Below are 27,586 nucleotides of genomic sequence, written 5' to 3'. Positions count from 1 at the left end.
TGTCCTTGGGCACCGAGGCACACAGCAGGATGCAGATCCACACGTGTGCTTGTGCACTGAGGCGCACAGCAGGATGCAGATCCACGGTGCACAAGGGCACGCGAGGTGCCCAGTAGGTTGCAGATCCACGCATGTCCTTGGGCATCGAGGCACACAGCAGGATGCAGATCCACACGTGTGCTTGTGCACTGAGGCACCCAGCAGGATGCAGATCCACGTGTGTCCTTGTGCACTGAGGCACACAGCAGGATGTTTGATGTTTGGGATCAGGTGGATCCCACTTGGGTTTGGTGAGGGGGTCTGTGTTTTGGCGCTACTTGTGTGGATGACACCAATGGTAGAGCAGAGAAGGTTGAGTTGGAAGCCATGCGTAAGAGAGTACCTGACTCCATGGATTACCTTTGTGCAGTTGGCAGCTTTGGGCTCCAGGTCGTTCAAAGTCACCAGTTCCCGGAGGAGGCTGCTTTCCTGGTAGCCACCCTTGACACCGCGCAGTTTGAAGTACGCTTGAGGCCGTTGAAGGATGAGCCGCAGGTTGACGGCGAAGCCAGCCATGTCGATGGCAAACGGTCGGTGAGGGTCGAAGACGGTCTTCCATCCAAACACCTTCCCTGCTGCGTTCACCTTTGGAGACTCGTAGCGTAGGCCCCCCACGAATGCCACCGGCCACACAGACACCTTTCTTGTTGTGCGCATCTGTGTAGAATAATAAAAAACATGTTCAGTGCATCATTAAAAGTGCAGCACTAACAGCAGCTTGAATCCCTCAAAGCCCCCATAACATCCGAAGAAGTCGGGGAAGCCATTAAAACCCTAAAGAACACCGCCCCAGGCCCAGACGGGCTCACACCAAATTCTATAAATCATTCCTGCAGATACTGGCACCACAACTCAGTGTTCAACGCAAGTCAAGAATCTCGGAAGGTCACCAAGTCCATGTGCGAATCGCTCACGATACTGGTCCACAAACAAGGGAAAGGCCAAAACCGGTAACAGCATACAGACCGATAACCCTCATGAACCTGGATGGGAAGATATTCTCCAAAGTCCTGGCCGCCAGACTAGGGAAAGTGCTACCAGACCAGATAGACAGGGACCAGACTGGATTCATCCCTGAGAGAAGCACGTTCGACAATATCAGGAGAACACTAGACCTAATAGAGAGCGCCAATCGTCAGAGGGAGGAACTCATGGTCATATCCTTAGACGCACACAAGGCGTTCGGCCTAGTGGACTGGGCTCACATCAAGAACACCCTCGAACACATGGGATTCGGACACAGATTCATAACCTGGATAATGGCAAACTACCAATCACCTACAACCCAACTAAGAATAAATGGGCACAGATCCGAAGGCATAGCCATCAACCGGGGTATCCGGCAGGGATGTCCGCTCTCCCCCGTGGTGTTCCCACAATCCATGGATGCCTTCACCAGAAGAATCAGGCAAAACCCAGACATACATGGCATCTCGGTGGGGGGCCGGGAATATAACGTGGCGCTATATGCCGATGACGTCCTCCTAACACTCACATGCCCGACTACCTCCTATAAGAGAAGAGCTTGAAGCATTTGGAAAAGCATCAGGATTCAGAGTGAACTATGATGAATCGGCCGTGCTAACAATCAACATTGCAAAGAAACAGAAGGAAGAGCTCTCTTCCAAATGTCCTATTCCCTGGGCCGAAGACTCGATCCATTACTTGGGAGTACACATCCCTAAAACCACACCCAGATATACCAGAGCAACTTGCCACAACTATTTAAAGAACTGAAAAAAGACCTAACACACTGGTTCCAGCTAGAAATATCATGGCTGGGCAGAACAGCTGCAACGAAAATGAACATGGTCCCAAGACTAATCACCCATTGCACAGTAGTGACCAACCCACATCCCAGAGAGCGAACTCAAAGGCCTACAATGAGCTGTATTGAAATGTATATGGGGTGGGAAGAGAGCCCGAATAGCGAAATGAATAATGACCCGAGGCCGAAATACAGGTGAGCTGGGAGTTCCGGAGATCACCAGGTACAAACGAGCAGCTCAACTAGCTCCAGCATTCACATGGTCTCAAAAGACAGACCCCCCCCCATACTGGACACAAATAGAAAGAGCATGGTGCAAATCCCCACTAGAAGACCTCCCACACGTGCGGATACCAAGAAACCAGCCAAACACAGGACCACTGAAAGCAACGCACAACACAATATCGAACTGGAAAGCAGCAGCACGAAAATGGGGTTGCACAGGTGTCATAGGCCCCCTAAACCCCGATATGGGGCAACCCAGACTTCTCCCCAGACCTCCAGCCTGTGAGCTTCACCGCATGGCAATCGGGGGGACTCCGAACAATCTCAGACTTGCTAGTGGGAGGCAATACACTGACATTTGAGGAGTGAAAAACCAAATTCAAGGTCCCAGAAGCCGAAAGATTCAGATACTCCCAGAAAAGACACTGGCTATCACAAAGAACCGTCAAGGAGAAGGGCTCCAGAGACCTAACGGCGCTAGAACGCACACTGACAACAGCTCCACCTAAAGGGAAAATATCCACACTATACCGGCTCCTGGATAAACACGATGCTACAATCAAAGAAAAATATATGACCAACTGGGAAAGAGATCCGGGGCGACCAATAGATGAGAGTACCTGGAACAAGATATGGACAAGGAACCATAAAAGCACTCAATGCATCACCAACAGAGAAGGCGGATATAAGATCTGCTACAGGGCTACTGCTGGAGGGGATGCAAAACCGAAGGAACTCTATTTCACCTGTTATGGACATGCCCACAAGCAGCGACATACTGGAGAGAAGTTCTGAACCACATAAAAGTAATCACCGACCTCACCATCCCCTGGAACCCACGGATAGTATTGCTGGGGGACACAGGAGACAACAAACTCCCCTTTACTGGATATTTGGCCCACCTGTGCACACATCTCTTAACGGCAGCAAACATAGCATCAACCCGTCTATGGAAAAACCCCGCAGGCCCATCAATTCTGCCATGGTGGGCGAAATGCTGGGACACAGTAGTTGCAGAGAAGATTACAGCCCTACTAGCAGGGAACATGACTCGGTTTCAGAACACCTGGGCCCCATTCATGGACTTCGCAGAACAATTCCCAACCCTCTCCCCCAGGCCAGCACTTACTCGCTGGCTAGGATAACTACAAACCCATGAAACATCACAGCAGCAGAGCTACCATCCCTACCAGACTAAACAGAGACACTGCCCAGAGCCCACCCACCCCGACTATTGAATATTTGCACTACGAAGCTAACATGTGATCTGTTGTAATATGAATCTTGTGAAATGTCTGCACTGTCTTACGTTAAAGTACCAATAAAATGTTATATTTAAAAAAGTGCAGCACTGGGATAACCACAATGCCTTGGGAGCTGGCTTGTCCGGCAGCTACAACCAACAGGACAAACATGCTGCCAACATTGAGCAGCGACACATTCGCCTTCTTCCTATCGAATGCTGTGCAGTATAGGACTGCCTGCACCCTGCATCCAGTGACCTCTTCTCCCAAAGTTCCCTTGCGAATGCCCCTAACACCAGTGTTAATGGGGGTTCACCAAGTGTGGTTGCGCAGGACCCGAGGCACAAAACAGCACCATCCATAGGCTGACGCTCAGAAACGCGCCCCGCTCCGCCATGGCGTAATCCAGACTGCTAAGGGGAGACAAGGGGAAGTGAGGTCAGTGGAGAAGGGGAGCCAAGGGGAGGGGGCATGGGGGGAGGGGTCGATGTGTGGAGGGAGGCAAAGTAGCGGGTGGGAAGGAATGGGGGGACCCCCTGAAAGAGGCACAGGGCATGTGGAGAGGCAGAGAGCAACCTTGTGAGGGCCAGCCCGTTGCCTGGCAACCCCAGGCCTGGATCCCTGGATCCCTGGATCCTTTGCTGTTGCTTGGCTCTGATGTCCTCAAGGGATTCCATTCCAATTCGCATAAATATAGGGTCTGAAACTGGGGGCTAGTAACAATGTCTGCCTTCTGGTTAAAACAGCCCCCTTACTTTGGTGGGGGTCCCTTTGTTTGAACTGCTTTTGGACATTGGAGGGTAGGAAGAGGACTCGTTCTTCAACCCCCAGCTTAGAGAGGATGCAGCTTCTACCACGAGGTCTGCTGATTGCCCACGTGACAAGCTTTGGGGCCCCTCGGGTTGCGGCCCCTCTCTACTCCGTGCCACCTGTTCATGCTCCATTCGGCTTCGTAGCGCTTCGGAGGATGGGTGCTGTGAAGAGTCTGGAGGGTGGGAGGGGTGTGAACCTGGCAGCCAGGGACTGTTACCCGCTCCACGATGTAAGCCCTGCAGCAGGTGCACACAAGAGCCCCCCTGGCCACAGGCCACCCCTGCACCCCCACGCCAGCCACGGGGCCCCTCGTCCAGCTTGCCGTCCTTACAGCCTCTTGGAGTATGGGAAGGGTTTGTAGGAAGACCGTGCGATACACCCGCAAACCTCGAGGTACTAATAAGGCGATGCCCTGCCAGTGGTCTGCAGACCTTGCACACTGTACATACATGTCAAAGACCTGGGCCCTTACACGACTACACGTAGAACCCCTGAGACGCGGGAGCTCGCTGCCAATAGCAGCGGTGGCTCCTGCTTGTTTATCCACCACGCCCTGCAAACCACGGATCACCCACCACCTGATGAAACTGCAGCCAGGCAGCAGCACCCGATCCTCAGGCACACTCACCCGCAACTGCCACCTGAACACACCTGCATGATTAACTGCGCTCGCCCCACGTCCGAGCAGGGATGAAAGGAAGGGAGGGAGGTGCGCAGAGGTGAACAGGGGAAAAGAAGAGCAAAGGAGAAGGGGAGTTATAGAAGAGGGGGTAACAGAGGCGGGAGAGCGGGAAGAAAGAGCAAAGAGGGGGAGTTGGAGAAGAGAGAAGGTGCTGAAAGAGACAGAAAGGGCTGGGGGAGGGAGGGAGCAAAGCGAATGAGAGGCCTGTTGCAAGGCTGCTGCCTCGTTAAGGGAGAGACAGATTCACGTGGGCCAGACCAGGGGGGTCATGACGCAGGGCGCGGGACGAGGAAGAAGGGGTGGGAAAGGGCACTTCCTGTATGTACCGTGAATAAAGAAGACGTGTACAAAGTACTTGGCGTGTCTTCCTTATTCTGTTAGGCTGCAGATGCCTAACAACTGGCGACGAGTCTGTTTCCAGACCGCCGAGCTCCTCCTCCTCCTCCTCTCCTCCTCCTCCTCCTCCTCCTTTCCGCACAAGCGATCCCGCTCTAGTGCATCCAGCCAGCTGATCCCAGCCAGCCGGCTCCGAAGAGCGCCTGGTCCCAGGCCCAGCCTTCCTGCTCCATCTCCCGCGACCGCAAAGAGTCCACGCGTGCCGGCGGGGACTACAGCAACACGCTGCCAACCTCCTCCTTCCCTGAAGGAGGCCGCCTGGCAATCTGCCAGTGGTTACAACACGCTGCCAACCTCCTCCTTCCCTGAAAGAGGCCGCCTGGCAATCTGCCAGCGGTTACAACACGCTGCCAACCTCCTCCTTCCCTGAAAGAGACCGCGTGGCAAAGAGTGCAGGAAAGCCTAAAAGTGTCCTTGGCCAACCGTGACCTCCTGACAGGACACACGTTGGAGCCATGCACAAAAGCCTGCCACTGTGCTACATGCACACCCTGCTGTGAGAAGACTCATACACTTGCGCTGCCATCGAGCCACAGCCTCACAAACGTGACAACGTCCGTCCTCAGCACTAGTGCGACTACCACCCCACCTAGACAAAACCACAATGAGCTCTGCACCAGTTCAACAAGCTCCAGCTCCTCCGGCCCCCGTAGGGAATACTACTGCCACCGCCTGGCGCATAGCACCCCCTTTCTCCATGACTCCACAGGCTGACAAAGGTCCGAGGTGGAAGACTGGAAGACTTTAACACCTTCATCGCAGCTGCAGGCAAAGAAAATTCACCAAGACTATGCAGCATGTTCCTCAATCTGGCGGGAAACAAAGTCAAAATACTCATTAAGACCATCCCAGCTGCTGAACACCCTGATTTCCAGCACTGATCACAGCTTTGAACAAGAGGCTAGTGATCGAGCCCAATAGGGACTACGAAAGGTACATGTTTAATCAATGTACCCAAAGAATTGATGAAACAGTGTATGAATTCATCACTCGCCTACGAATAAAAGGTGCACACTGTCAATTCCATGTCTTCTCACTCGATGAGGCCATCCGCCTACAAGTCATTGAGGTAGTGAGTGTCTCAAACCCTCAAAAAGCAGCTCCTCAAGAAGCCACTCACCATTAAAGAGCTCAATGAAATGGCCAGAATTCTCGAAAGGGTGGACAAGCAGGTAACGCAGGTAGCGGGCATCACCTCGGCTAAACAGGACAAGAGTGAAACAATAGCAGCAATACAACCAAGCAACACAAGAACAACTGACAAACCCTCCAGTAGCAACTACATGGCAACTCCAAGAACACAACGACAATGCTACCGATGTGGGATGGCTTTTCCCCACGCAGGGACCTGTCCCGCACTCTCCCAAAGATGTGGGAATTGCGGCAGGGAAGGCCATTTCCAGTTAGTCTGCAGAGAAGTCAGACCTTTTCCTACACCACGAGTGCCTGCGACGCTGAAATACAAGACATACAACAGGAACCCACAAGTGCAGTCACATCAAATGCGTCCACACCAGCAAAACCCAAGACGATACGTCAGGGTGGTCGAAGACATCTACCCAGACGCTGACACACATGATAACGTGACACATGACTAGATCTCACGCATCAGAGAAGAATACGACAGACCACCATCACACCAGAACTACTACGGAATAGAGCAGCAGGGGTTCGACTATGAAAGTGACCAGTACGACCAATACACTCAAGACGAACACGTCAATCTTATCATGGATGAAAGAGAAGCCCGAGAAGGACCCAGGATACCCGTGGAGATAGGTGGTAAACACTTCTGCTTCCTAGTCAACTCAGAGGCCACCGTGAATATAAGGGGTGAAAAGGAGTTTCACCAAATCCCTGAGAAACCAGTGCTAACACAATCAGTATCCAAGATATTCCAGTGGGGTGCAGATGTCCCACTGCAAGCCATTGGCTCGTTTGGACGTCGGCTCATCCATGGTGATCACTCTACAGCGACTGTCATTCATGTCATTCGGAGTCCGACCGGGGGGAGATGCCTCCTGAGCTACCGGACTGCATCATGCCTAGGACTCATAGACATACATGTGCAAGAGGGCGACACCATCCGCTCAACGGCCCAACACAAGACGCAAGAGACCATGTATACAACATGTGGAACTGGCCCTCGCAAGTCGGTTCCATAACAAAAGAGACCATAATGAACGAGTTTCCACTCCTGTGGAAGGGTCTAGGAAAGATGAAGGGCAGGCCCGTGAAACTACACATTGATCCATCGGTCCAACCTTTTCCCCAACATCTGAGAAGAGTTGGATTTCATCTGCAAGCAGCGGTGTCGGCTGAACTCAGACAACTACTGGAAGACGGAATCAATGAACCGGCGTCAGGCCCGACCCCATGGGTCTCGCCACTAGTGATTGTGCCGAAGGAAGGAGGACGACTCAGACTCTGTGTGGTCATGCGAATGGCCAACACCACCATCCAGAGGGAGCGCCATCCAGGCACAAGGATAGAGGACATGATAGTCCAACTCAATATATCGATCCTCTTCTCCAAACTTGACCTCAACCAGGGGTACCATCAGATGGTACTCCACCTGGAATCAAGAGGCATCACCACCTTTGTCACCCATGATGGTCTCTTCCGTTATAAACGTTTGAATTTTGGCATCTCGTCCGCCGCAGAAATCTTTCATGAAGCCATCAGGCAAGTCAACCGGCCGGTAAGCGGAGCACTGAACTATAGTGATGACATCCTTGTGTATGGACGATATAAAGAGGAGCATGATGCAGCCCTCCGAGCCACCTGCAGTGCTGTCCAAGAGGCGGGTCTCACTCTCAACGTTGACAAATGCCATTTCAGAAAGTCCAAATTGAAATTCTTTGGGCACATCTTTTCTGCGTAAGGCATGACCCCTGCTCCCGACCAGGTCTCCACAATCTTCAACCAGCAGGAGCCCAGGCAAGTTGCGGAAGTCAGGTCATTTCCTGGCATGGCAGGATATTGTGCCAGGTACATCCCACACTATTCCACCATTACAGAACCCCTCAGGAGGTTTCTCCAGAAAGATGTCCTCTTCGCATGGTCAGCAGAATGTCAAGATGCATTTGACACCATCAAACAGTCCCTGGCTGAAGCCAGGAAACTTGCCTACTTCGACCCGGAGTGGCATACTGAAATCATAGTGGACGCAAGTCCCGTAGGACTAGGGGCCATACTGGTACAGACCAATGGGATTGATGCCCACCCAAGACATGTAGTGGCATACGCCAGCAGAGCTATGGCACCCCCCCAGTCTGCACACTCACAAACCGAAAAGGAGTCAGGCGGCAGTATGGGCGTGTGAACACTTACACAACTTTGTGATAGGCAAGAAGTTCACCCTCACCACCGATCACCAGGCCCTACTGTGACTGTTAGGGAACCCCAGGACGAAAATGTCCCCAGAACAACCCGACTATTTATCCAGATACCCCACAGGCGAGCCAGTGCTAAGACCTGAAGATGCCGAATACATCAGCTACGTCACCACAAATGCGCTTCCCCCCGCGATCTCACTGGAAACCATTGCCTCAGCCTCAGCTGCAGACCCCTTCATGACCCTGGCGATCAGTCTCACCGGAAACAACAGGTGGAAAAACTATCGGCGGGCGCTACTGACACATCCAGGAGCATGCAGGGATGAACTAGAGAGGCTAGCAAAAGTGCACGTGGAATTGGCCGTGACAGATAACTCCATACTCCTACGAGGATGCAGACTGGTGGTCCCAGCCACCCTACGATCAGAAGTCATCAAGACAGCTCACGAGGGGCACCGTGGCACAGAGAACACCAAGTGGCAGCTACGTTGCCATGTATGGTTCCCCTTCCTGGATGCCATGGTGGATGGGTGGGTGAAAAACTGTGTAGCGTGCCAATGCACGGCCAAAGCTGAAGTTCCAATACCATTGCAGCCAACACAGATCCCGGAACACCCCTGGGAAAAGGTTGCAGTAGACTCAGGAGACTACTTACTGTTGTTCATCGATGAACACTCCAGGTTCCCGATTGTAAAGCGGTCCACATCCACTGCGTTTGCCCAAGTAGCCGCCGTCTTTGATGAAGTAGTGAGTGAATGGGGAATACCAGAAATCATCAAATCGGACAATGGTCCGCCATTCAGCGGGCATGAATTTGCAGCACTCGCCAAACACCTGGGGTTCAGACACCAGAAAATCACACCTCGCTGGCCCCAGGTGAATGGGAGGGCCGAAAGGTTCATGGCCTCTATCAACAGAACCTTACAGAGAGCCTGAATCGAGAACGTCGACCCCCATCAAGCACTTATGGTGAAGTACCAAGTTTGCACAAGAATCATAAGACATCCAGCAGGTCAGCCAGAAGCAGACCCTGAGGTCTTAAGAAGAGATGGAGAGCGGAAGGAAAGAGCTTGCATAGAGACCGATGAAAGGAGAGGGGCACGACCGAAAGAATTTCACATCAGGGATGAAGTGCTAGTACAACAAGGAATGGTCAGGAAAACCGACTCCCGATTTGCCCCAAACCCCCTCCAAGTCACCGCAATAAAAGGAAATCTGGTGAATGCTGCAAACAATGAGAAAGAAGTAACCCGGAACAGCTCGCTATTCAAACATGTTGCAACGGATGAAAGTGAGAAACTTCCACCTCCAGATCCAGAGCCACATGACGTCAGAGATAGCCTATGGACTCCCCCTCAGTTCTCACCCCGGCCTGAAGCGAGGAGAGCTGATCGACCAGAGGAAAGCTCAGGCGAAGGCACATGCAGCCGGCCTCACAGGATCGTTAAGAGGCCAGCGCGCTTGGTTGAGGAATGCTGAGATGGAAGCAAGGACATTTGTCCGGGGGTGGTGTTGAAGGGCTACTGTCTCTTTAAGGGAGAGACATATTCACGTGCACCCAGAAAGACAACAAAATGAGCCCGGAAAGACCCCACAACGGGCCCAGAAAGACCCTACATTGAGCCCAGAAAGACCCCATAATGAGCCCAAAAAGGACCCCACAATGCACCCAGAAACACCCCACAATGAGCCCAGAAAGACCCCACAATGAGCCCAGAAAGACCCTACAACGAGCCCAGAGAGACCCCACAATGCGCCCAGAAAGACCCCACAATGCGCCCAGAAAGACCCCAAAAGGAGCCCAGAAAGACCCTACAACGAGCCCAGAGAGACCCCAAAATGCGCCCAGAAAGACCCCACAATGCGCCCAGAAAGACCCAACAATGAGCCCAGAAAGACCTCAAAATGCGCCCAGAAAGACCCCACAATGCGCCCAGAAAGACGCCACAATGCGCCCAGAAAGACGCCACAATGCGCCCACAATGCGTCCAGAAAGACCCCACAATGCGTCCAGAAAGAAGTGCAGGGCCCCTCTTCTGTCAAGAGGGCGGACAGGTTTAGGGAAAAGCGAGCCATGGACTGTGGACTATGATGCTCGTGTAAGTTTTGCCTAAACTACTCACTGCAGAACCCCGCCCTGTGGACACGGGGGTACCGAAATCTCCCGATTACTTCTGTCTATCATAAATAAATGGTGACCTCACCAAGTTGTCTGTCGACCCCTTTTGCCGGTGACAGAACCAAACACATGAACGTCACGCCTGAAATTGAGTTTCAATTTTCGCCTTAACTTTCTGCAACTTTGCTTTATTTAATAGTCCGATATTTACAATGTTAACTTTAGCGTGAGAAGAGGTGCCAGCCAATCGGGTGAGCAGGAATGCAGGCGTTACTGCATTGGTAACACCCTTTCTCCATGCAGGCCACCGGCATTGCTTCCCTTTTTACCCGCTCTGCCCCGTACTTTCCCACAATAACACCCCGACCACCCGGTGCCCATCACCCTGCGACCCCCCCCCCCCGACCCCAACCTCTCGACTCGCTCATACCTCATCTCCTTGTCCCTTGTGACTGCTCCCCCCACCCCAGCAGCCAAGACACGCCCAAGTAAATCTTCCACCGAGATGTCCTGTGCTGCCCCTCCCTCCGGGTTTCATATACACAGGTGGTCCCCAGCTTCGTGGGGTCCTCCTGGCGCTTAATAATCACAATAAACGATATTCACCCCTGTGGGGTGGGAGGCTGAATGTCCTAGAGATCAAGTTCCTTCATCCCCCACATCTCTACTCCACGTTAGTTCTTTTTTGCAAGGTCGCTGCAATGCTGAGCTATACAATTCTTTTAAAAAACGGAGAGCCCAGGGCCCAGCCCCCATTTTACCTCTGGTCCATACGCCTGCCCTCTACTCTCACCAGAAGGTCTAATAGGACCATGAGAACCATTGTCCACAGGCGGACTACCCCCACGATGGACTACTGCAATGCCCTGCTAGAAGCCACCACCAATACCCTATGCAAGGAACTCCTGGGACCCTATGCAAGGAACTCCAGGGACCCTATGCAAGGAACTCCAGGGACCCCATGCAAGGAACTCCAGGGACCGTACACAAGGAACTCCAGGGACCCTATGCAAGGAACTCCAGGGACCCTAAGCAAGGAACTCCAGGGACCCCATGCAAGGAACTCCAGGAACCCCATGCAAGGAACTCCAGGGACCCTATGTAAGGAACTCCAGGAACTCCATGCAAGGAACTCCAGGAGCCCCATGCAAGGAACTCCAGGGACCCTAGGCAAGGAACTCCAGGGACCCTATGCAAGGAACTCCAGGGACCCCATGCAAGGAACTCCAGGGACCCTATGCAAGGAACTCCAGGGACCCTATGCAAGGAACTCCAGGGACCCAATGCAAGGAACGCCAGGGACCCTATGCAAGGAACTCCAGGGACCCCATGCAAGGAACTCCAGGGACCCTACGCAAGGAACTCCAGGGACCCTACGCAAGGAACTCCAGGGACCCTACGCAAGGAACTCCAGGGACCCTATGCAAGGAATTCCCAGGACCCTACACAAGGAACTCCAGAGATGCTACACAAGGAAATCCAGGGACCCAAGGCAAGGAACTCCAGGGATCCTAGGCAAGGAACTCCAGGGACCCTATACAAGGAACTCCAGGGACCCTACGCAAGGAACTCCAGGGACCCTACGCAAGGAACTCCAGGGATCCTACGCAAGGAACTCCAGGGACCCCATGCAAGGAACTCCAGGGACCCTACACAAGGAACTCCAGGGACCCAATGCAAGGAACTCCAGGGACCCTACGCAAGGAACTCCAGGGACCCTAAGCAAGGAAGTTCAGGGACCCTATGCAAGGAACTCCAGGGACCCTATACAAGGAACTCCAGGAACCCCATGCAAGGAACTCCAGGGACCCTACGCAAGGAACTCCAGGGACCCTATGTAAGGAACTCCAGGAACTCCATGCAAGGAACTCCAGGAGCCCCATGCAAGGAACTCCAGGGACCCTAGGCAAGGAACTCCAGGGACCCTATGCAAGGAACTCCAGGGACCCCATGCAAGGAACTCCAGGGACCCTATGCAAGGAACTCCAGGGACCCAATGCAAGGAACTCCAGGGACCCTATGCAAGGAACTCCAGGGACCCCATGCAAGGAACTCCAGGGACCCTACGCAAGGAACTCCAGGGACCCTACGCAAGGAACTCCAGGGACCCTACGCAAGGAACTCCAGGGACCCTATGCAAGGAATTCCCAGGACCCTACACAAGGAACTCCAGAGACCCTATGCAAGGAACTCCAGGGACCCTATGCAAGGAACTCCAGGGACCCTACGCAAGGAAATCCAGGGACCCTAGGCAAGGAACTCCAGGGACCCTAGGCAAGGAACTCCAGGGACCACATGCAAGGAACTCCAGGAACCCTAGACAAGGAACTCCAGGGACTCTATGCAAGGAACTCCAGGGACCCCATGCAAGGAACTCCAGGGACCCCATGCAAGGAACTCTAGGGACCATACGCAAGGAACTCCAGGGACCCCATGCAAGGAAATCGGACCCCATGCAAGGAACTCCAGGGACCCCATGCAAGGAACTCCAGGGACCGTACGCAAGGAACTCCAGGGACCCTATGCAAGGAACTCCAAAGATGCTACACAAGGAAATCCAGGGACCCTAGGCAAGGAAATCCAGGGACCCTATACAAGGAACTCCAGGGACCCTACGCAAGGAACTCCAGGGACCCTACGCAAGGAACTCCAGGGACCCTACGCAAGGAACTCCAGTTACCCCATGCAAGGAACTCCATGGACCCTACGCAAGGACCTCCAGGGACCCAATGCAAGGAACTCCAGGGACCCTACGCAAGGAACTCCAGGGAACCTATGCAAGGAACTCCAGGGACCCTATGCAAGGAACTCCAGGGAACCTATGCAAGGAAATCCGGGACCCCATGCAAGGAACTCCAGGGACCGTACGCAAAGAACTCCAGGGACCGTACGCAAGGAACTCCAGGGACCCTAGGCAAGGAAATCCAGGGACCCTATGCAAGGAACTCCAGGGACCCCATGCAAGGAACTCCAGGGACCCCATGCAAGGAACTCCAGGGACCCTAAGCAAGGAATTCCAGGGACCCTAGCAAGCAACTCCAGGGACCCTAAGCAAGGAAGTCCAGGGACCCTATGCAAGGAACTCCAGGGACCCTATACAAGGAACTCCAGGAACCCCATGCAAGGAACTCCAGGGACCCTACGCAAGGAACTCCAGGGACCCTACGCAAGGAACTCCAGGGACCCTACGCAAGGAACTCCAGGGACCCTATGCAAGGAACTCCAGGAGCCCTAGGCAAGGAACTCCAGGGATCCTATGCAAGGAACTCCAGGGACCCCATGCAAGGAATTCCAGGGACCCTACGCAAGGAACTCCAGGGACCCAATGCAAGGAACTCCAGGGACCCAATGCAAGGAACTCCAGGGACCGTACGCAAGGAACTCCAGGGACCCTATGCAAGGAACTCCAGGGACCCTATGCAAGGAACTCCAGGAACCCCATGCAAGGAACTCCAGGGACCCCATGCAAGGAACTCCAGGGACCCCACGCAAGGAACTCCAGGGACCCCACGCAAGGAACTCCAGGGACCCCACGCAAGGAACTCCAGGGACCCTACGCAAGGAACTCCAGGGACCCTATGCAAGGAACTCCAGGGACCCTATGCAAGGAACTCCAGGGACCCTACGCAAGGAACTCCAGGGACTCTAGGCAAGGAACTCCAGGGACCCTAGGCAAGGAACTCCAGGGACCCTACGCAAGGAACTCCAGGGACCCTAGGCAAGGAACTCCAGGGACCCTAGGCAAGGAACTCCAGGGACCCCATGCAAGGAACTCCAGGGACCCCACGCAAGGAACTCCAGGGACCCTACGCAAGGAACTCCAGGGACCCCACGCAAGGAATTCCCAGGACCCTACACAAGGAACTCCAGAGACCCTACACAAGGAACTCCAGAGACCCTACACAAGGAACTCCAGGGACCCTAGGCAAGGAACTCCAGGGACCCTAGGCAAGGAACTCCAGGGACCCTAGGCAAGGAACTCCAGGGACCCCATGCAAGAAACTCCAGACTACCCCATTCTGGGGTAGTCTCTACATTTGTTCACAGTGGTGAGTTCTTTGGCCCATCTGGTGGATGGGTCTGCTTGCGTCGCTCTTGCCAGGTCTTCCGTGGTGAGAGCGGGTGGTAACGCCTGTTCCCTGACATAGCACAAGTATTCTGCGTCAGCTTCCCTTGGAGTCAGACCCTCCGCCGTGGGGTGTCTTGACATGTAGTTGGCAGGATTGCTGTCTCCCCCTGGCCAGTGCGTGATGGCATAATTATATTTTTGGAGGCAGTTCCCCCATCTTTCTTTCCTGGGCAGGATCTTGGTCCTCAGATGACAAAACTGTGAGAGAAGGGCCTGGTGGTCTGTCACAAGGGTGAACCTTTTTCTGATTACGAAGTGGTGGAAGTATTTGGAGGCCCACACCGTTGTCAGGCTCTTTCTCCGCCTGTGAATATGCACCCTCCATCTGGGTTAAGGACCTGCTTGCATATGCTACCACGCAGCTTTCAGGGGTGTCAGATTTTTCACGTTGCGCCAGGATGGCCCCTAGACCAACCGGGCTGGCGACGACCACCAGTTCCGTGTGCCATTGCAGATTAAAATATGCCAGGTGCGTTGCACTTGCCAGTTCCGATTTGATTGCGTTGAATGCGTTCTGACAGTCGCAAGACCACCTGAAGGGCTCGTCCCATCGTAGTAGTCGTCGCAGTGGCTCAGTGGTGATGGCATACCTCTGCAGGCATCGGAAGCAATACCTGGCCATCCTGAGGAAGGATCTCACTTCACCCACATGCGCAGGTTCCTGTAGGGCATTGACAGCACACACTTTTTCCAGGTCAGGTTGCATCCCTTTTACCGAGAAAATATGGCCATAAAACCTTAGCTTGTCCTTGCTAATATTGCATTTGTCATAATCCAGGGTGAGTCCTGCATCTCTAAGGTTGATTGCATATGTCCATGAACGCCTGGTCGTGTTCTTCTTGGGTTTGCCGTACACTAGGATATTGTCGGAGTAGTGCAAGGCCGTTTTGACCGGGAGGAGAAGGTGCCTAATGGTCTCCTAGAAGATCTCGGCAGCCGAGGAAATTATGAAGTTCAGCTGCTTGTACCGAAAGAGACTGTCATGGGTGGCGAACGTTGTTATGCCTCTCGAGTTAGGGTGCAGCTCCAGCTGATAGAACCCCTGATTGAGGTCTAGTTTGGAAAACCTTGTTGCACAGTTCAGGCTGATAATCATGAGCTCTATTTTTGGCCCTGGGTGCCTCTCCCTCTCAATGGCAGTGTTCGCCACTCTCATGTTGACACAGAGCCACAGTCTGTTTGCGTCTTTAAGGAACTACTGGGAGCACATGCGTGGGCATGCACTATCTGTGAGGGCTTTGTCTGTGTTCTTCACAGGCAGGTCTTGCAGGTGCCCTTGTGCGAGCACCCCCGATGGCAGGAGGCCCTGCAGTCCGCTCCTGATCTACACATGGGCTGTGCAGGCGGGGCTTCTACACCACTCTAGGCGCGTCACAGGCTGCGCCTCACTCTTTTCCAGCGCAATAATGCCCCTGCTGTTCTCCAGGGGGAGGGGGGCGCTGGCGTTCCAGTCCAGCAAGTACAGGTTCCAGCCCGGAAGGACGCCTCGTCGTGACGGTGGACTGTGCCTTGCACATGGAAGGATGGATGCGTCACGCCGACCAGGATACCTCTTTTATCCTCGTCGCCAGTTGGATGCAAACATACCTTTAACATTTACACAAGGAGGACAGGACACGTCTAATCGTAGCATAGGCAATAGTCAAGACTGGCAGTAATACTCAACAAGGAGCAATAATACCCAACACAGAGAAGAAACGCAGAACATGGAGCAGTATACTCCCCCAAAAGGAACAGCAATACCCAGACCATAACTGTGATACAGAACATCGAGAAGTAGTACCCCACATGGATCAGTAGTACTCAAGATGGCAGTAATACTCAACAAGGAGCAATAATACCCAACACAGAGAAGAAACGCAGAACATGGAGCAGTATACTCCCCCAAAAGGAACAGCAATACCCAGACCATAACTGTGATACAGAACATCGAGAAGTAATACCCCACATGGATCAGTAGTACTCAAGATGGCAGTAATACTCAACAAGGAGCAATAATACCCAACACAGAGAAGAAACAAAGAACTTGGAGCAGTATACTCCCCCAAAAGGAACAGCAATACCCAGGACATAACAGTGGTAGCAAACATCGAGAAGTAATACCCCACACGAAACATTAGTACTCAAGGTGGCAGTAATACTCAACAAGGAGCAATAATACCCAACACAGAGAAGAAACAAAGAACATTGAGCAGTATACTCCCCCAAAAGGAGCAGCAATACCCAGAACATAACAGTAATAGCAAACATTGAGAAGTAATACCCCACACAGAGCAGTAGTACTCAAGATGTCAGTAATACTGAACAAGTAACAATAATACCAAATACAGAGAAGAAACACAGAACGTGGGGCAGTATACTCCTCCAAAAGGAACAGCAATACCCAGAACATAACATTGAAAGCGAACATGTAGAAGTAATACCCACCATGGACAGTAGTACTCAAGATGGCAATAATACTCAACAAGGAGCAATAATACCCAACACAGAGAAGAAACAAAGAAAATGGAGCAGTATACTCCCCCAAAAGGAACAGCAATACCCAGAAGATAACAGTGGTAGAAAACATCGAGAAGTAATACCCCACACGGAGCAGTAGTACTCAAGATGGGAGTAATACTCAACAAGGAGCAATAATACCCAACAAAGAGAAGAAACAAAGAACATGGAGCAGTATACTCCTCCAAAAGGAACAGCAATACCCAGAACATAACAGTGGTAGAAAACATCAAGAAGTAATACCCCACACAGAGCAGTAGTACTCAAGATGTCAGTAATACTGAACAAGGAGCAATAATACCCAACACAGAGAAGAAACGCAGAACATGGAATAGTATACTCCCCCAAAAGGAACAGCAATACCCAGAACATAACAGTGAAAGCGAACATGTAGAAGTAATACCCAACATGGACAGTAGTACTCAAGATGGCAGTAATACTCAACAAGGAGTAATAATACCCAACACAGAGAAGAAACAAAGAACATGGAGCAGTATACTCCCCCAAAAGGAACAGCAATACCCAGGACATAACAGTGGTAGCAAACATTGAGAAGTAATACCCCACACAAAGCATTAGTATTCAAGGTGGCAGTAATACTCAACAAGGAGCAATAATACCCAACACAGAGATGAAACAAAGAACATTGAGCAGTATACTGCCCCAAAAGGAACAGCAATACCCAGAACATAACAGTAATAGCAAACATTGGGAAGTAATACCCCACACGGCGCAGTAGTACTCAAGATGTCAGTAATACTGAACAAGTAACAATAATACCAAATACAGAGAGGAAACACAGAACGTGGAGCAGTATACTCCTCCAAAAGGAACAGCAATACCCAGAACATAACATTGAAAGCGAACATGTAGAAGTAATACCCACCATGGACAGTAGTACTCAAGATGGCAGTAATACTCAACAAGGAGCCATTATACCGAACACAGAGAAGAAACAAAGGACATGGAGCAGTATACTCCCCCAAAAGGAACAGCAATACCCAGAACATAACAGTTATATCAAACATCGAGAAGTAATACCCCACACAGAGCAGTAGTACTCAAGATGGCAGTAATACTCAACAAGGAGCCATTATACCCAACACAGAGAAGAAACGCAGAACATGGAGCAGTATACTCCCCCAAAAGGAACAGCAATACCCAGAACATAACAGTGATAGAGAACATCGAGAAGCAATACCCCACACAGAGCAGTAGTACTCAAGATGGCAGAAATACTCAACAAGGAGCCATAATACACAACACAGAGAAGAAACAAAGAACATGGAGCAGTATACTCCCCCAAAAGGAACAGCAATACCCAGGACATAACAGTGGTAGCAAACATAGAGAAGTAATACCCCACACGAAGCATTAGTACTCAAGGTGGCAGTAATACTCAACAAGGAGCAATAATACACAACACAGAGAAGAAACAAAGAACATGGAGCAGTATGCTCCCCCAAAAGGAACAGCAATACCCAGAACATAACAGTGAAAGCGAACATGTAGAAGTAATACCCAACATGGACAGTAGTACTCAAGATGGCAGTAATACTCAACAAGGAGCAGTAATGCCCAACACAGAGAAAAAACGCAGAACATGGAGCAGTATACTCCCCCAAAAGGAACAGCAATATCCAGAACATAACAGTGATAGAGAACATCGAGAAGTAATACCCCACATGGAGCAGTAGTACTCAAGATGGCAGTAATACTCAACAAGAAGACATGGTATTTGCCCATTCAGAATCCGCTGGCCTGAGGGCAGGATCTGAAGAAGACATGGTATTTGCCCTTGTGCTAAAAACGTAGGCTGCCTGCACAGCACTATAACGAGCGCCACACACAATCCTTAGCCCCCGTGCCAGGCCTGTGCATATAGGCCCAACCCCAAGCAAGTATAAATGCACAGAATGTGGCGAGCGCCACACACAATCCTTAGCCCCCGTGCCAGTCCTGTGCTTATAGGCCCAACCCCAAGCATTTATAAATGCACAGCATGTGGCGAGCGCCACACACAATCCTTAGCCCCCATGCCAGTCCTGTGCTTATAGGCCCAACCCCAAGCATGTAGAAATGCACAGCACTGTGACATGCGCCACACACAATCCTTAGCCCCATGCCAGTCCTGTGCTTATAGGCCCAACCCCAAGCATTTATAAATGCACAGCATGTGGCGAGCGCCACACACAATCCTTAGCCCCCGTGCCAGTCCTGTGCTTATAGGCCCAACCCCAAGCATTTATAAATGCACAGCATGTGGCGAGCGCCACACACAATCCTTAGCCCCCGTGCCAGGCCTGTGCTTATAGGCCCAACCCCACGCATGTATAAATGCACAGCATGTGGCGAGCGCCACACACAATCCTTAGCCCCCGTGCCAGGCCTGTGCTTATAGGCCCAACCGCACGCATGTATAAATGCACAGCATGTGGCGAGCGACACACACAATCCTTAGCCCCCGTGCCAGTCCTGTGCTTATAGGCCCAACCCCACGCATGTATAAATGCACAGCATGTGGCGAGCGCCACACACAATCCTTAGCCCCCGTGCCAGTCCTGTACTTATAGGCCCAACCCCAAGCATTTATAAATGCACAGCATGTGGCGAGCGCCACACACAATCCTTAGCCCCCGTGCCAGGCCTGTGCTTATAGGCCCAACCCCACGCACGTATAAATGCACAGCATGTGGCGAGCGCCACACACAATCCTTAGCCCCCATGCCAGTCCTGTGCTTATAGGCCAACCGCACGCACGTATAAATGCACAGCATGTGGCGAGCGCCACACACAATCCTTAGCCCCCATGCCAGTCCTGTGCTTATAGGCCAACCGCACGCACGTATAAATGCACAGCATGTGGCGAGCGCCACACACAATCCTTAGCCCCCATGCCAGTCCTGTACTTATAGGCCCAACCCCAAGCATGTAGAAATGCACAGCACTATAACAAGCGCCACACACAATCCTTAGCCCCCATGCCAGTCCTGTACTTATAGGCCCAACCCAAAGCATGTATAAATGCACAGCATGTGACGAGCGCCACACACAATCCTTAGCCCCCATGCCAGTCCTGTGCTTATAGGCCCAACCCCAAGCATGTATAAATGCACAGCATGTGACGAGCGCCACACACAATCCTTAGCCCCCATGCCAGGCCTGTGCATATAGGCCCAACCCCAAGCCTGTATAAATGCACAGCACTATAACAAGCACCACACCTAACCCTTAGCCCCCATGCCAGTCCTGTGCATATAGGCCCAACCCCAAGCCTGTATGCATGCTTTGAAGCTAGCTCACCGGGTACTGCCCTTCCTGCGGAGTGCTATTGTGTGACCACGTCGCAAGTTCTTGGAAGAGGCAAGGCCAGAGCGTGGACTCCGCCTTTCATCCTTCTGAGCTCAACGAAAGGAGTGCCACTGAGCTGGCAAATAGTCACAACCAAGTTCTGCTGGCGATGCCCCAAGACCAAAAGACTGTTAGTACATTGCCATTCAATCTTTTTCCTGCTGAGCCCCCCCCCCCCCCCCTTGAGTAAATATATTGTCGCTCCCCTCCCCAGAGATTCCAGGTCTGCTTATATTTTGTATTTTTCACAGCAGTCACCCAACTCCCCTTTTGGAGAGTCTCGCGCCTCCCTCCCTGCACCTTCTCCGGCTGCCTGTAGAGGGACCAGTCCCACAATTTGAAGACCACTGTGCTAGTAAATATTTTATTTAATTATGCTGTTATTGTCACAATACTAGAGCTCCCCCCCACCCCCCCGCGACCCAACCATCATCAGCAAGAACCTGTGAGCACCCACAAACAGCTGCCCAATGAGACGATAACATCTGCCAGGATACGGTCTCCTCCTGTCCATTGCCGACCAGGTGGGCCTGGCCTGCTGGGCATTAGCACTATTGCTCCCGTGCCTATGTGGCGTTTCCGCTCGGTTGCAGTCTGTTTTCAGTGTTGATTACGGTGGCCTCATCAGTGAGGAAAGCGAACTTGAGCAGAGCAGCAACACAGATACCCAAGCTAGGGTGTGTCTATGTTTTAGTATCATAAGAGCCTTTAGCGCCCACGCACTAGAATCGTAGGTGCTTGTGGAGCAGTTGGTGGCTGTAGGCCTGCAGCCTGCAGGGGGGGCATGCTGGGCACAATTGTGTGAGGCGAGGAGTGCGCAGGCCTCGGACTCCCACCAGTGTGGGCTTGTATTAGAAAATACAGCCCGGATTCGAAGCAGCCTGTGTGGCTGTGGCACCCAGGGTGCTAATGTAGAAAGCAGGTGTTGTGGTCTGGAGAATGATCACACGCAGCAGGAGGTTATGGTAGTGCTTGGTTTATTCACTCTGCACACACCGCACTGGCTTCACCTCTTTAAGCACAATTCTAGCTTACAGCATATTAACTATGTATACATGTGGACTCTGCTGGCTTCACCTTCATGTCTGGTAATGGAGTGGGCCCATGGCAAAGGAGGCTGCAGGAGGGGCATTGGGCTGACTTCCTTCACCTGGCTCGCTGCCCTAGTAATGTCAGAAGGGGGAAGAATCTTTCATCTCGCGTTCTGCTTCTCGCGAGACTTCCCGTTGGTCTTCCGTGAACTCCTTTACTCTACAGCAGGCTTCTAACCTCAGATTGGTATAGATATGATATGATCGTTTATTTATATAGCGCCTATACACAATGTGTTTCAAAGCGCTTCAAGGCAAGGGAGGGAACAAGGGAAAATACAACCACATTCTTACAGGCCATGAACAGTAAGGATGTGAAATTAACTATCGTACTCGGCCTGACGACATTTCAGATAGTGCAAGAGCTAAGACATAGATAAGGAAGGCAGGGGGAGAGTGGGAAGGAAATGGAAACAGACAGGCGACTACCGTACTAGGCCTGATAACATTTCTGGCAGAGCCGGAGAAAAACAAAAGGTGAAGGAGAGGGGTGCAGAAAGGGAGGGGAGGAACAAAACAAGCGACTATCATACTAGGCCTGACGACATTTCAGATAGTGCTGGAGGCGTGGTGTGGAGGAAAAAAACAGTAATGGGAGGGTGGAGGAAACAGACGAGGTTGCTATCATATTAGGTTCAGGGACAATTCTGATTGAGTAAGTGCATAGAAGAAAGTAAGGGGAGGAGATAGGAAAATGGAGAAGGGAAAGGAGGAGAGAAAAGAGAGTAAGAAGTCAAAAGAGTGCAGAAGCAAGAGTGGAGAGCGAATACAATTGCAGAAGTCATTAGTAACACATGATGTTGCAAGCCAGGATACAAGGTGAAGATGGGAACAGCATGATTCAGGGCCACCATGAGTACCAGGTGCAAAGGAAGTCCAGCATGAGAGTTGAGAAAGAGTGACGCATCGTGAATGAATGAAGTCCATAAAAGTCAAATCCAGCATTGGCCACAAGACAGTAATGGTGAAGGAAGGCACCAGGTAGGCGGGGCTTGCTAAGTGGTGAAAAAGAGCGGGAAGCAGGAAGGCACCAGGTGGGCAGGGCTTGCTAAGTGGTGAAAAAGAGCGGCAGGCAGGAAGGCAGCAGGTGGGCGGGGCTTAGGCCAGGTGACCTAGATCCACTTGCACCTGCTCCCCATCTGCAAAGGAAAAGAAGCTGGAGGGCTCCTTAAGTAGGGAAACAGAGCGGCAAGCAGGAAGGCACCAGGTGGGCGTGGCTTGCTAAGTGGTGAAAAAGAGCGGGAAGCAGGAAGGCACCAGGTGGGCGGGGATTGCTAAGTAGTGAAAAAGAGCGGGAAGCAGGAAGGCACCAGGTGGGCGGGGCTTGCTAAGTGGTGAAAAACAGCGGCAAGCAGGAAGGCACCAGGTCGGCGGGGCTTGCTAAGTGGTGATAAAGAGCGGCAGGCAGGAAGGCACCAGGTGGGCGGGGCTTGCTAAGTGGTGAAAAAGAGCAGGAAGGCACCAGGTGGGCGGGGCTTAGGCCAGGGGACCTCGATCCACTTGCACTTGCTCCCCATCTGCCAAAAGGTCAAAGTGGGAGGGGACTAAAGGGTACGACGTTCTCTTACTTCTCAGAGAAATCAGTTATAGTTCCCTTACTTTATGTGACCTGGAGTACCTTCCAGGACGGTAGGAAAGGCCACTTAAAAAAATAAAAAAACAGCTCCCCTGCTGGGGACTTGAACATATGCTCTGTGTTATCAATCCAGTGTCAAACACTATTGTGCTATCCAAGTCTCGGCTAAGCTTTGTTCATTTCAATGAACTGCTCGCCAATGAAGCCAGGCGGTCCCACAGCAATCTGGGAATTGCTGTATGTGCTGGAGTGCTTGTGTGGGCACACAGGTGTTTGCAGGTAATGGGAGGGGCGCATCAGTGGCTATGGTCATGGGCATATCCCTTCAGAGTGCGAATGGTGGGTGACGGGAAGGGGAGGCTACATAAAGCTGCATGCTGACGGGGCAATGCCCCACTAATGGTGGTTGGTTAAATGTACATTCTTTCACTGCGTTTTCTTTAGTCTTGCAAGAACTTTTGTAAATCACAGATTTTTGGCATAGAGGGAAGGAAAGGAAGGACCCAGGGAGGGGGTTTGAATTGAGGGGGTGCGTGGTGGTGACTGTGTATGGGGGATTGAAGGGAGCAGAAAAAGGGGTGGGGCATAAAAGAGGGTGGGGCTGAGGAACATGAAGGTGACGATGGAAAGACAAAACAAGATGGAGGAGGCACCCCGATAACCGGGGCAGGGGCCTCCTCCTCCTCCGCCCTCTCCCCTGGTTAAGGGGGAGGGATGATCTTAAGTGCGCCAAAGCGCTGGCAAAGCCCGCGAAAGGACGACAAAAGAAAAGGGGCGGGACAAGCCCCATATAAGCGGTGGGCGCTGGCTGCCTGGAACTGCAGCCCGCAGCAGTAGGACGCCCGCCGACACTGGAAGGAGTTTCGCTTTGCAGCAGTTTTTGTGGTCTCTCCAGAGGGCTTTCCAATCCAGCAGCAGGATCGAGCCAAGAAGCAGGAAGAGGTTTCCGGCTGGAGTATCGTTGCAGAGCGTGTGCCCTGCTCAGCGTCGCCACGTGTGGCTGTCTGGAGTGGAGAAGGAGATGATGCAGATTCGGGTGCAGCGGCTGGGGCAACTACAGGCTCGGGAACCGAGCTGGGATCTACGTTGCGGAGAAGCCGAGGGTCGCCGGAGCCAAGGATGCAGAGCGGAGGCACCCAGTATGGCGGGCAGGACATCCGCGTAGCAGTTCGGAGGTGAGCGGGAAGTGACCACCAGGCCACTTGGGGTAAAGAGGGAGAAAGTGAAGGTGGAGCCCATTACTCAGGGAGAATAAGTACGGGTCGGACAGTTATAAGGAATCCGGGCCGCATTGGGGGTGAACTTAGTTGCACAGAGCTTGTGGCAGCGGGGATGGCTAGCAGCACGGGTGCCCTAGGGGCTCCACTAAAGTGTGATGGTGTCACCCGTGCCTCGGGCCGCACAGTACTAGCATCCGCACGCATGCACACTCAGACAACAGTGAACACAAGTCTGTTCATTCCAAGGTCCCGGCGGCATCTGCCGCACAGACCCTCTTTATTACAAACGCGCATGCGTGGCCATAACGAGGTTCGCGCATGCGCACACCCAGTTAAAGACGTAACATCCCTTTTTTCTTAAACAAAATAGTGCAAAAACTCGTAACTTGAACAGGCTTAAATAAAAAACATTAACTTTTCTTAACAGTAGTTTATTGGCCTCGGGCAGTCACCTGTTCAGTCTCCTGAGTCCAGGACGTAGTCCTTGAGCCGAACAGGTAAGTTGCTTCCTTGTCGCGCAGGGTACCACCACTCCACTCTCGGACTTGGTGGCGGGGTCCCGACTGCCCGTGGCGGATCCACGGACGGGCCCTCTTCAGGGAGCTCAGCACTGTTCTCGTGTCGTGAGGGCCCCACCGACTCAGCATCTCCGGGGCGGATGTCGATCTTCTTGAAAAATGATTGGTTGCGGGTGATAGTTCCTCTTTCTCTCGCCGCAGTAATCATGGACCCCTTGACATGGGTGACAGCCCACGGTTGTGGCTCATAAGGCAAAGACAACTTTCCTTCGGGCCTGCGGTTGCGTAACAGCACTGAGTCTCCCACCACTATCTCCTTGTCTTGCAGCCTTCTCCTTCCGCTCTCCTTCTCGTTGTGGGCCTCCTGCTCTTTTCTCACTCTGTCATTGTCTATAACCCCCGGCTCACGCCCTCCCACTTCCGGGAGGAGCCCTCTCGGACATCACCCAAACAGAGCCTCTGCTGGGGCCACTCCGGTGGACTGGTGAGGGGTCGTCCTGTACTCTCTGAGAAACTCAAAAAGATTCCTCTTCAGTTCCCCTCCACTGTTTGCTGCGATGCGAAACACCATGTTGAGTGTTCTCATAAGCCTTTCGGCCTCTCCATTCTCCCGGGGCCAGAGTGGCGACACCTTCCGGTGCTGTATACCCCTTTCTCTCAGATACTGCCCAAATTGATGTCCAGTAAATGCTGGTCCATTGTCCGAGCAGAGAACTTCCGGGAGGCCATGCGTAGCAAAAAAAATGTCTAACGCCAGGATAGTATGGTCACTGCCCGTTGTATCCACGAGCTCCACCTCCGGATATCTCGACCACTGGTCCACTACCACTAAGAAGTACATGCCCCTTCCAGTCGACCCAAAGACAGCATGGACCGTACCCCATGGCTTCTCACTCCGCTCCATGGAGTTGATTGGTGGCGCTCTTTCCAGGGGACTTGCTGCTTGGCACGGCAAACATCCTTTCACGTGCGCCTCAAGAAGACCCTCCAGATCTGGACACCATACTTTTGGTCGCAGGCTCGTCTTCGTTTTTGCCACACCCTGGTGTCCAGTGTGGGCCAGCTCCAGGACTCGAGCCCTCAGCGACCATGGTACAACAATTTGCCTCCCTCTTAGCAGCAAACCATCCTCAGAGATGGAGAGTTCATCACAAATTTTCCATAGTGCCTGAAGGTCCCTCTGGGCTCTGTCTTCCCTCCTTGTGTTGTTCTGAAGGATATCTCTCCATTCCCCACTCCTAATCGCAGCTTGGATGATCTAGAAAACCTCGTTGTTCGCCGACTCCTGTGCCACAACATTTCTGTCCAGCGCCTCCGCCATGGCACAGTCCACAATGTTGTGGATGAATTCTTGACACTCCACCACTTCCCTATGTCCATCTTCCCTTTCATTGTTGGGGTGGCGGGACAGGTAGTCTGCAGGATTGTTCCTCCCCGGGCGGTATACCAATTTGACCCCATATTCGATAAGGGCGAGCATCCACTGCTCTATCCGGGGAGGTGGCTTTAAAGACATGCCCGCTAGGATGAGCAGAAGTGGCTTGTGATCCGTTATAACAGTCACGGGTTTCCCCAAAATGTACAACCTAAAGTGTCTGCAGCCCCACAGGATAGCTAGGGCCTCCCTCTCAATCTGAGAGTAGCGTATCTCCGTCTCCGTGAGGGCTTTGCTCGCATATGCATCCGCTTGCATTAAGACTGCCCCCAGGCCCACCGGGCTCTCATCCACCACCATCTCGGATTCGGCCGTGGGGTCAAAATACGCCACCGTGTCCTGGTCGGACAGCGCCCTCTTGATCGCCAGAAATGCCTCTTGTTCTCTTTTGTCCCACATCCAGACAGTATCGTTCTTTGTCAGGGCCCGGAGGGGTTCAGAGAGGGATGCCAGCCCCTTGATGAATCGGCCGCAATAATTAACCATCCCCAGAAAACTGCAGACTTCCGTTGGCGACTGGGGAGCGGCAGCCTCGCGGATGTCCCTGACTTTTTCCGGATCCAGGGACACTCCGTTCTCGTGAAACACGAAACCAAAGAACCCAATACGGTCCTTGAAGAATTTGCACTTCTCACGATGTAAAGTGAGGCCAAGGTCTTTCAGTCTCTGCAGGGTTGCCTCCAAATGTTTCATGTGCTCGGCATGCGATATGGCGAAGACCAAAATATCGTCACTGACATTTATCACTCCTTTGAGGCCTGCCAGAGCGCCCCTGATGGCATTTTGAAAGACCTCCGCGGCAGAGGATATCCCGAAGCTAAGGCGCTTGAATTGGTACAGACCCTCGTGTGTGGTAAAGGTGGTAATGTACCTCGAGTCTGTGTGCAGCTCCAGTTGGTGGTATCCTGCCCTCAGTTCCAGCTTGGAGAATATCCTGGCTCCCTGCAGTTCGCCGATAATGTCATCTAGCGTGGGCGTCAGGTAGCGTTCACGCTTAATGGCTGCATTGGGCAACCCCATGTCCACGCAGATGTGTACCTTGCCCGGTTGTTTGGGCTTCGGCGCCACAACTATCGGCGAGACCCATGGAGTTGGCCCCTCCACCCTTTCGATGATGTCCATGCTGATGAGTGCTTTGAGCTC

At 52.5% G+C, this 27,586-nt stretch overlaps 1 protein-coding gene across 3 annotated transcripts in view; it reads right to left on the bottom strand.

Annotated features, from left to right (window-relative positions):
* B3GAT1 (beta-1,3-glucuronyltransferase 1) overlaps positions 1–27,586 on the bottom strand; it is a 404,607-nt gene that overhangs the window by 95,675 nt on the left and 281,346 nt on the right. For all 3 annotated transcript variants that reach the window (XM_069614106.1, XM_069614105.1, XM_069614107.1), the window contains one exon: positions 400–696. In XM_069614106.1, the coding sequence (XP_069470207.1) occupies positions 400–696 (297 nt within the window). The remainder of the gene's footprint in view (positions 1–399; positions 697–27,586) is intronic.

This window comes from Ambystoma mexicanum, chromosome 9, assembly GCF_040938575.1.
Source record: "Ambystoma mexicanum isolate Mex_15411 chromosome 9, UKY_AmexF1_1, whole genome shotgun sequence".
Classification (NCBI taxonomy): Eukaryota; Metazoa; Chordata; class Amphibia; order Caudata; family Ambystomatidae; genus Ambystoma; species Ambystoma mexicanum.
This window is presented reverse-complemented; position numbering and strand designations above follow the sequence as displayed.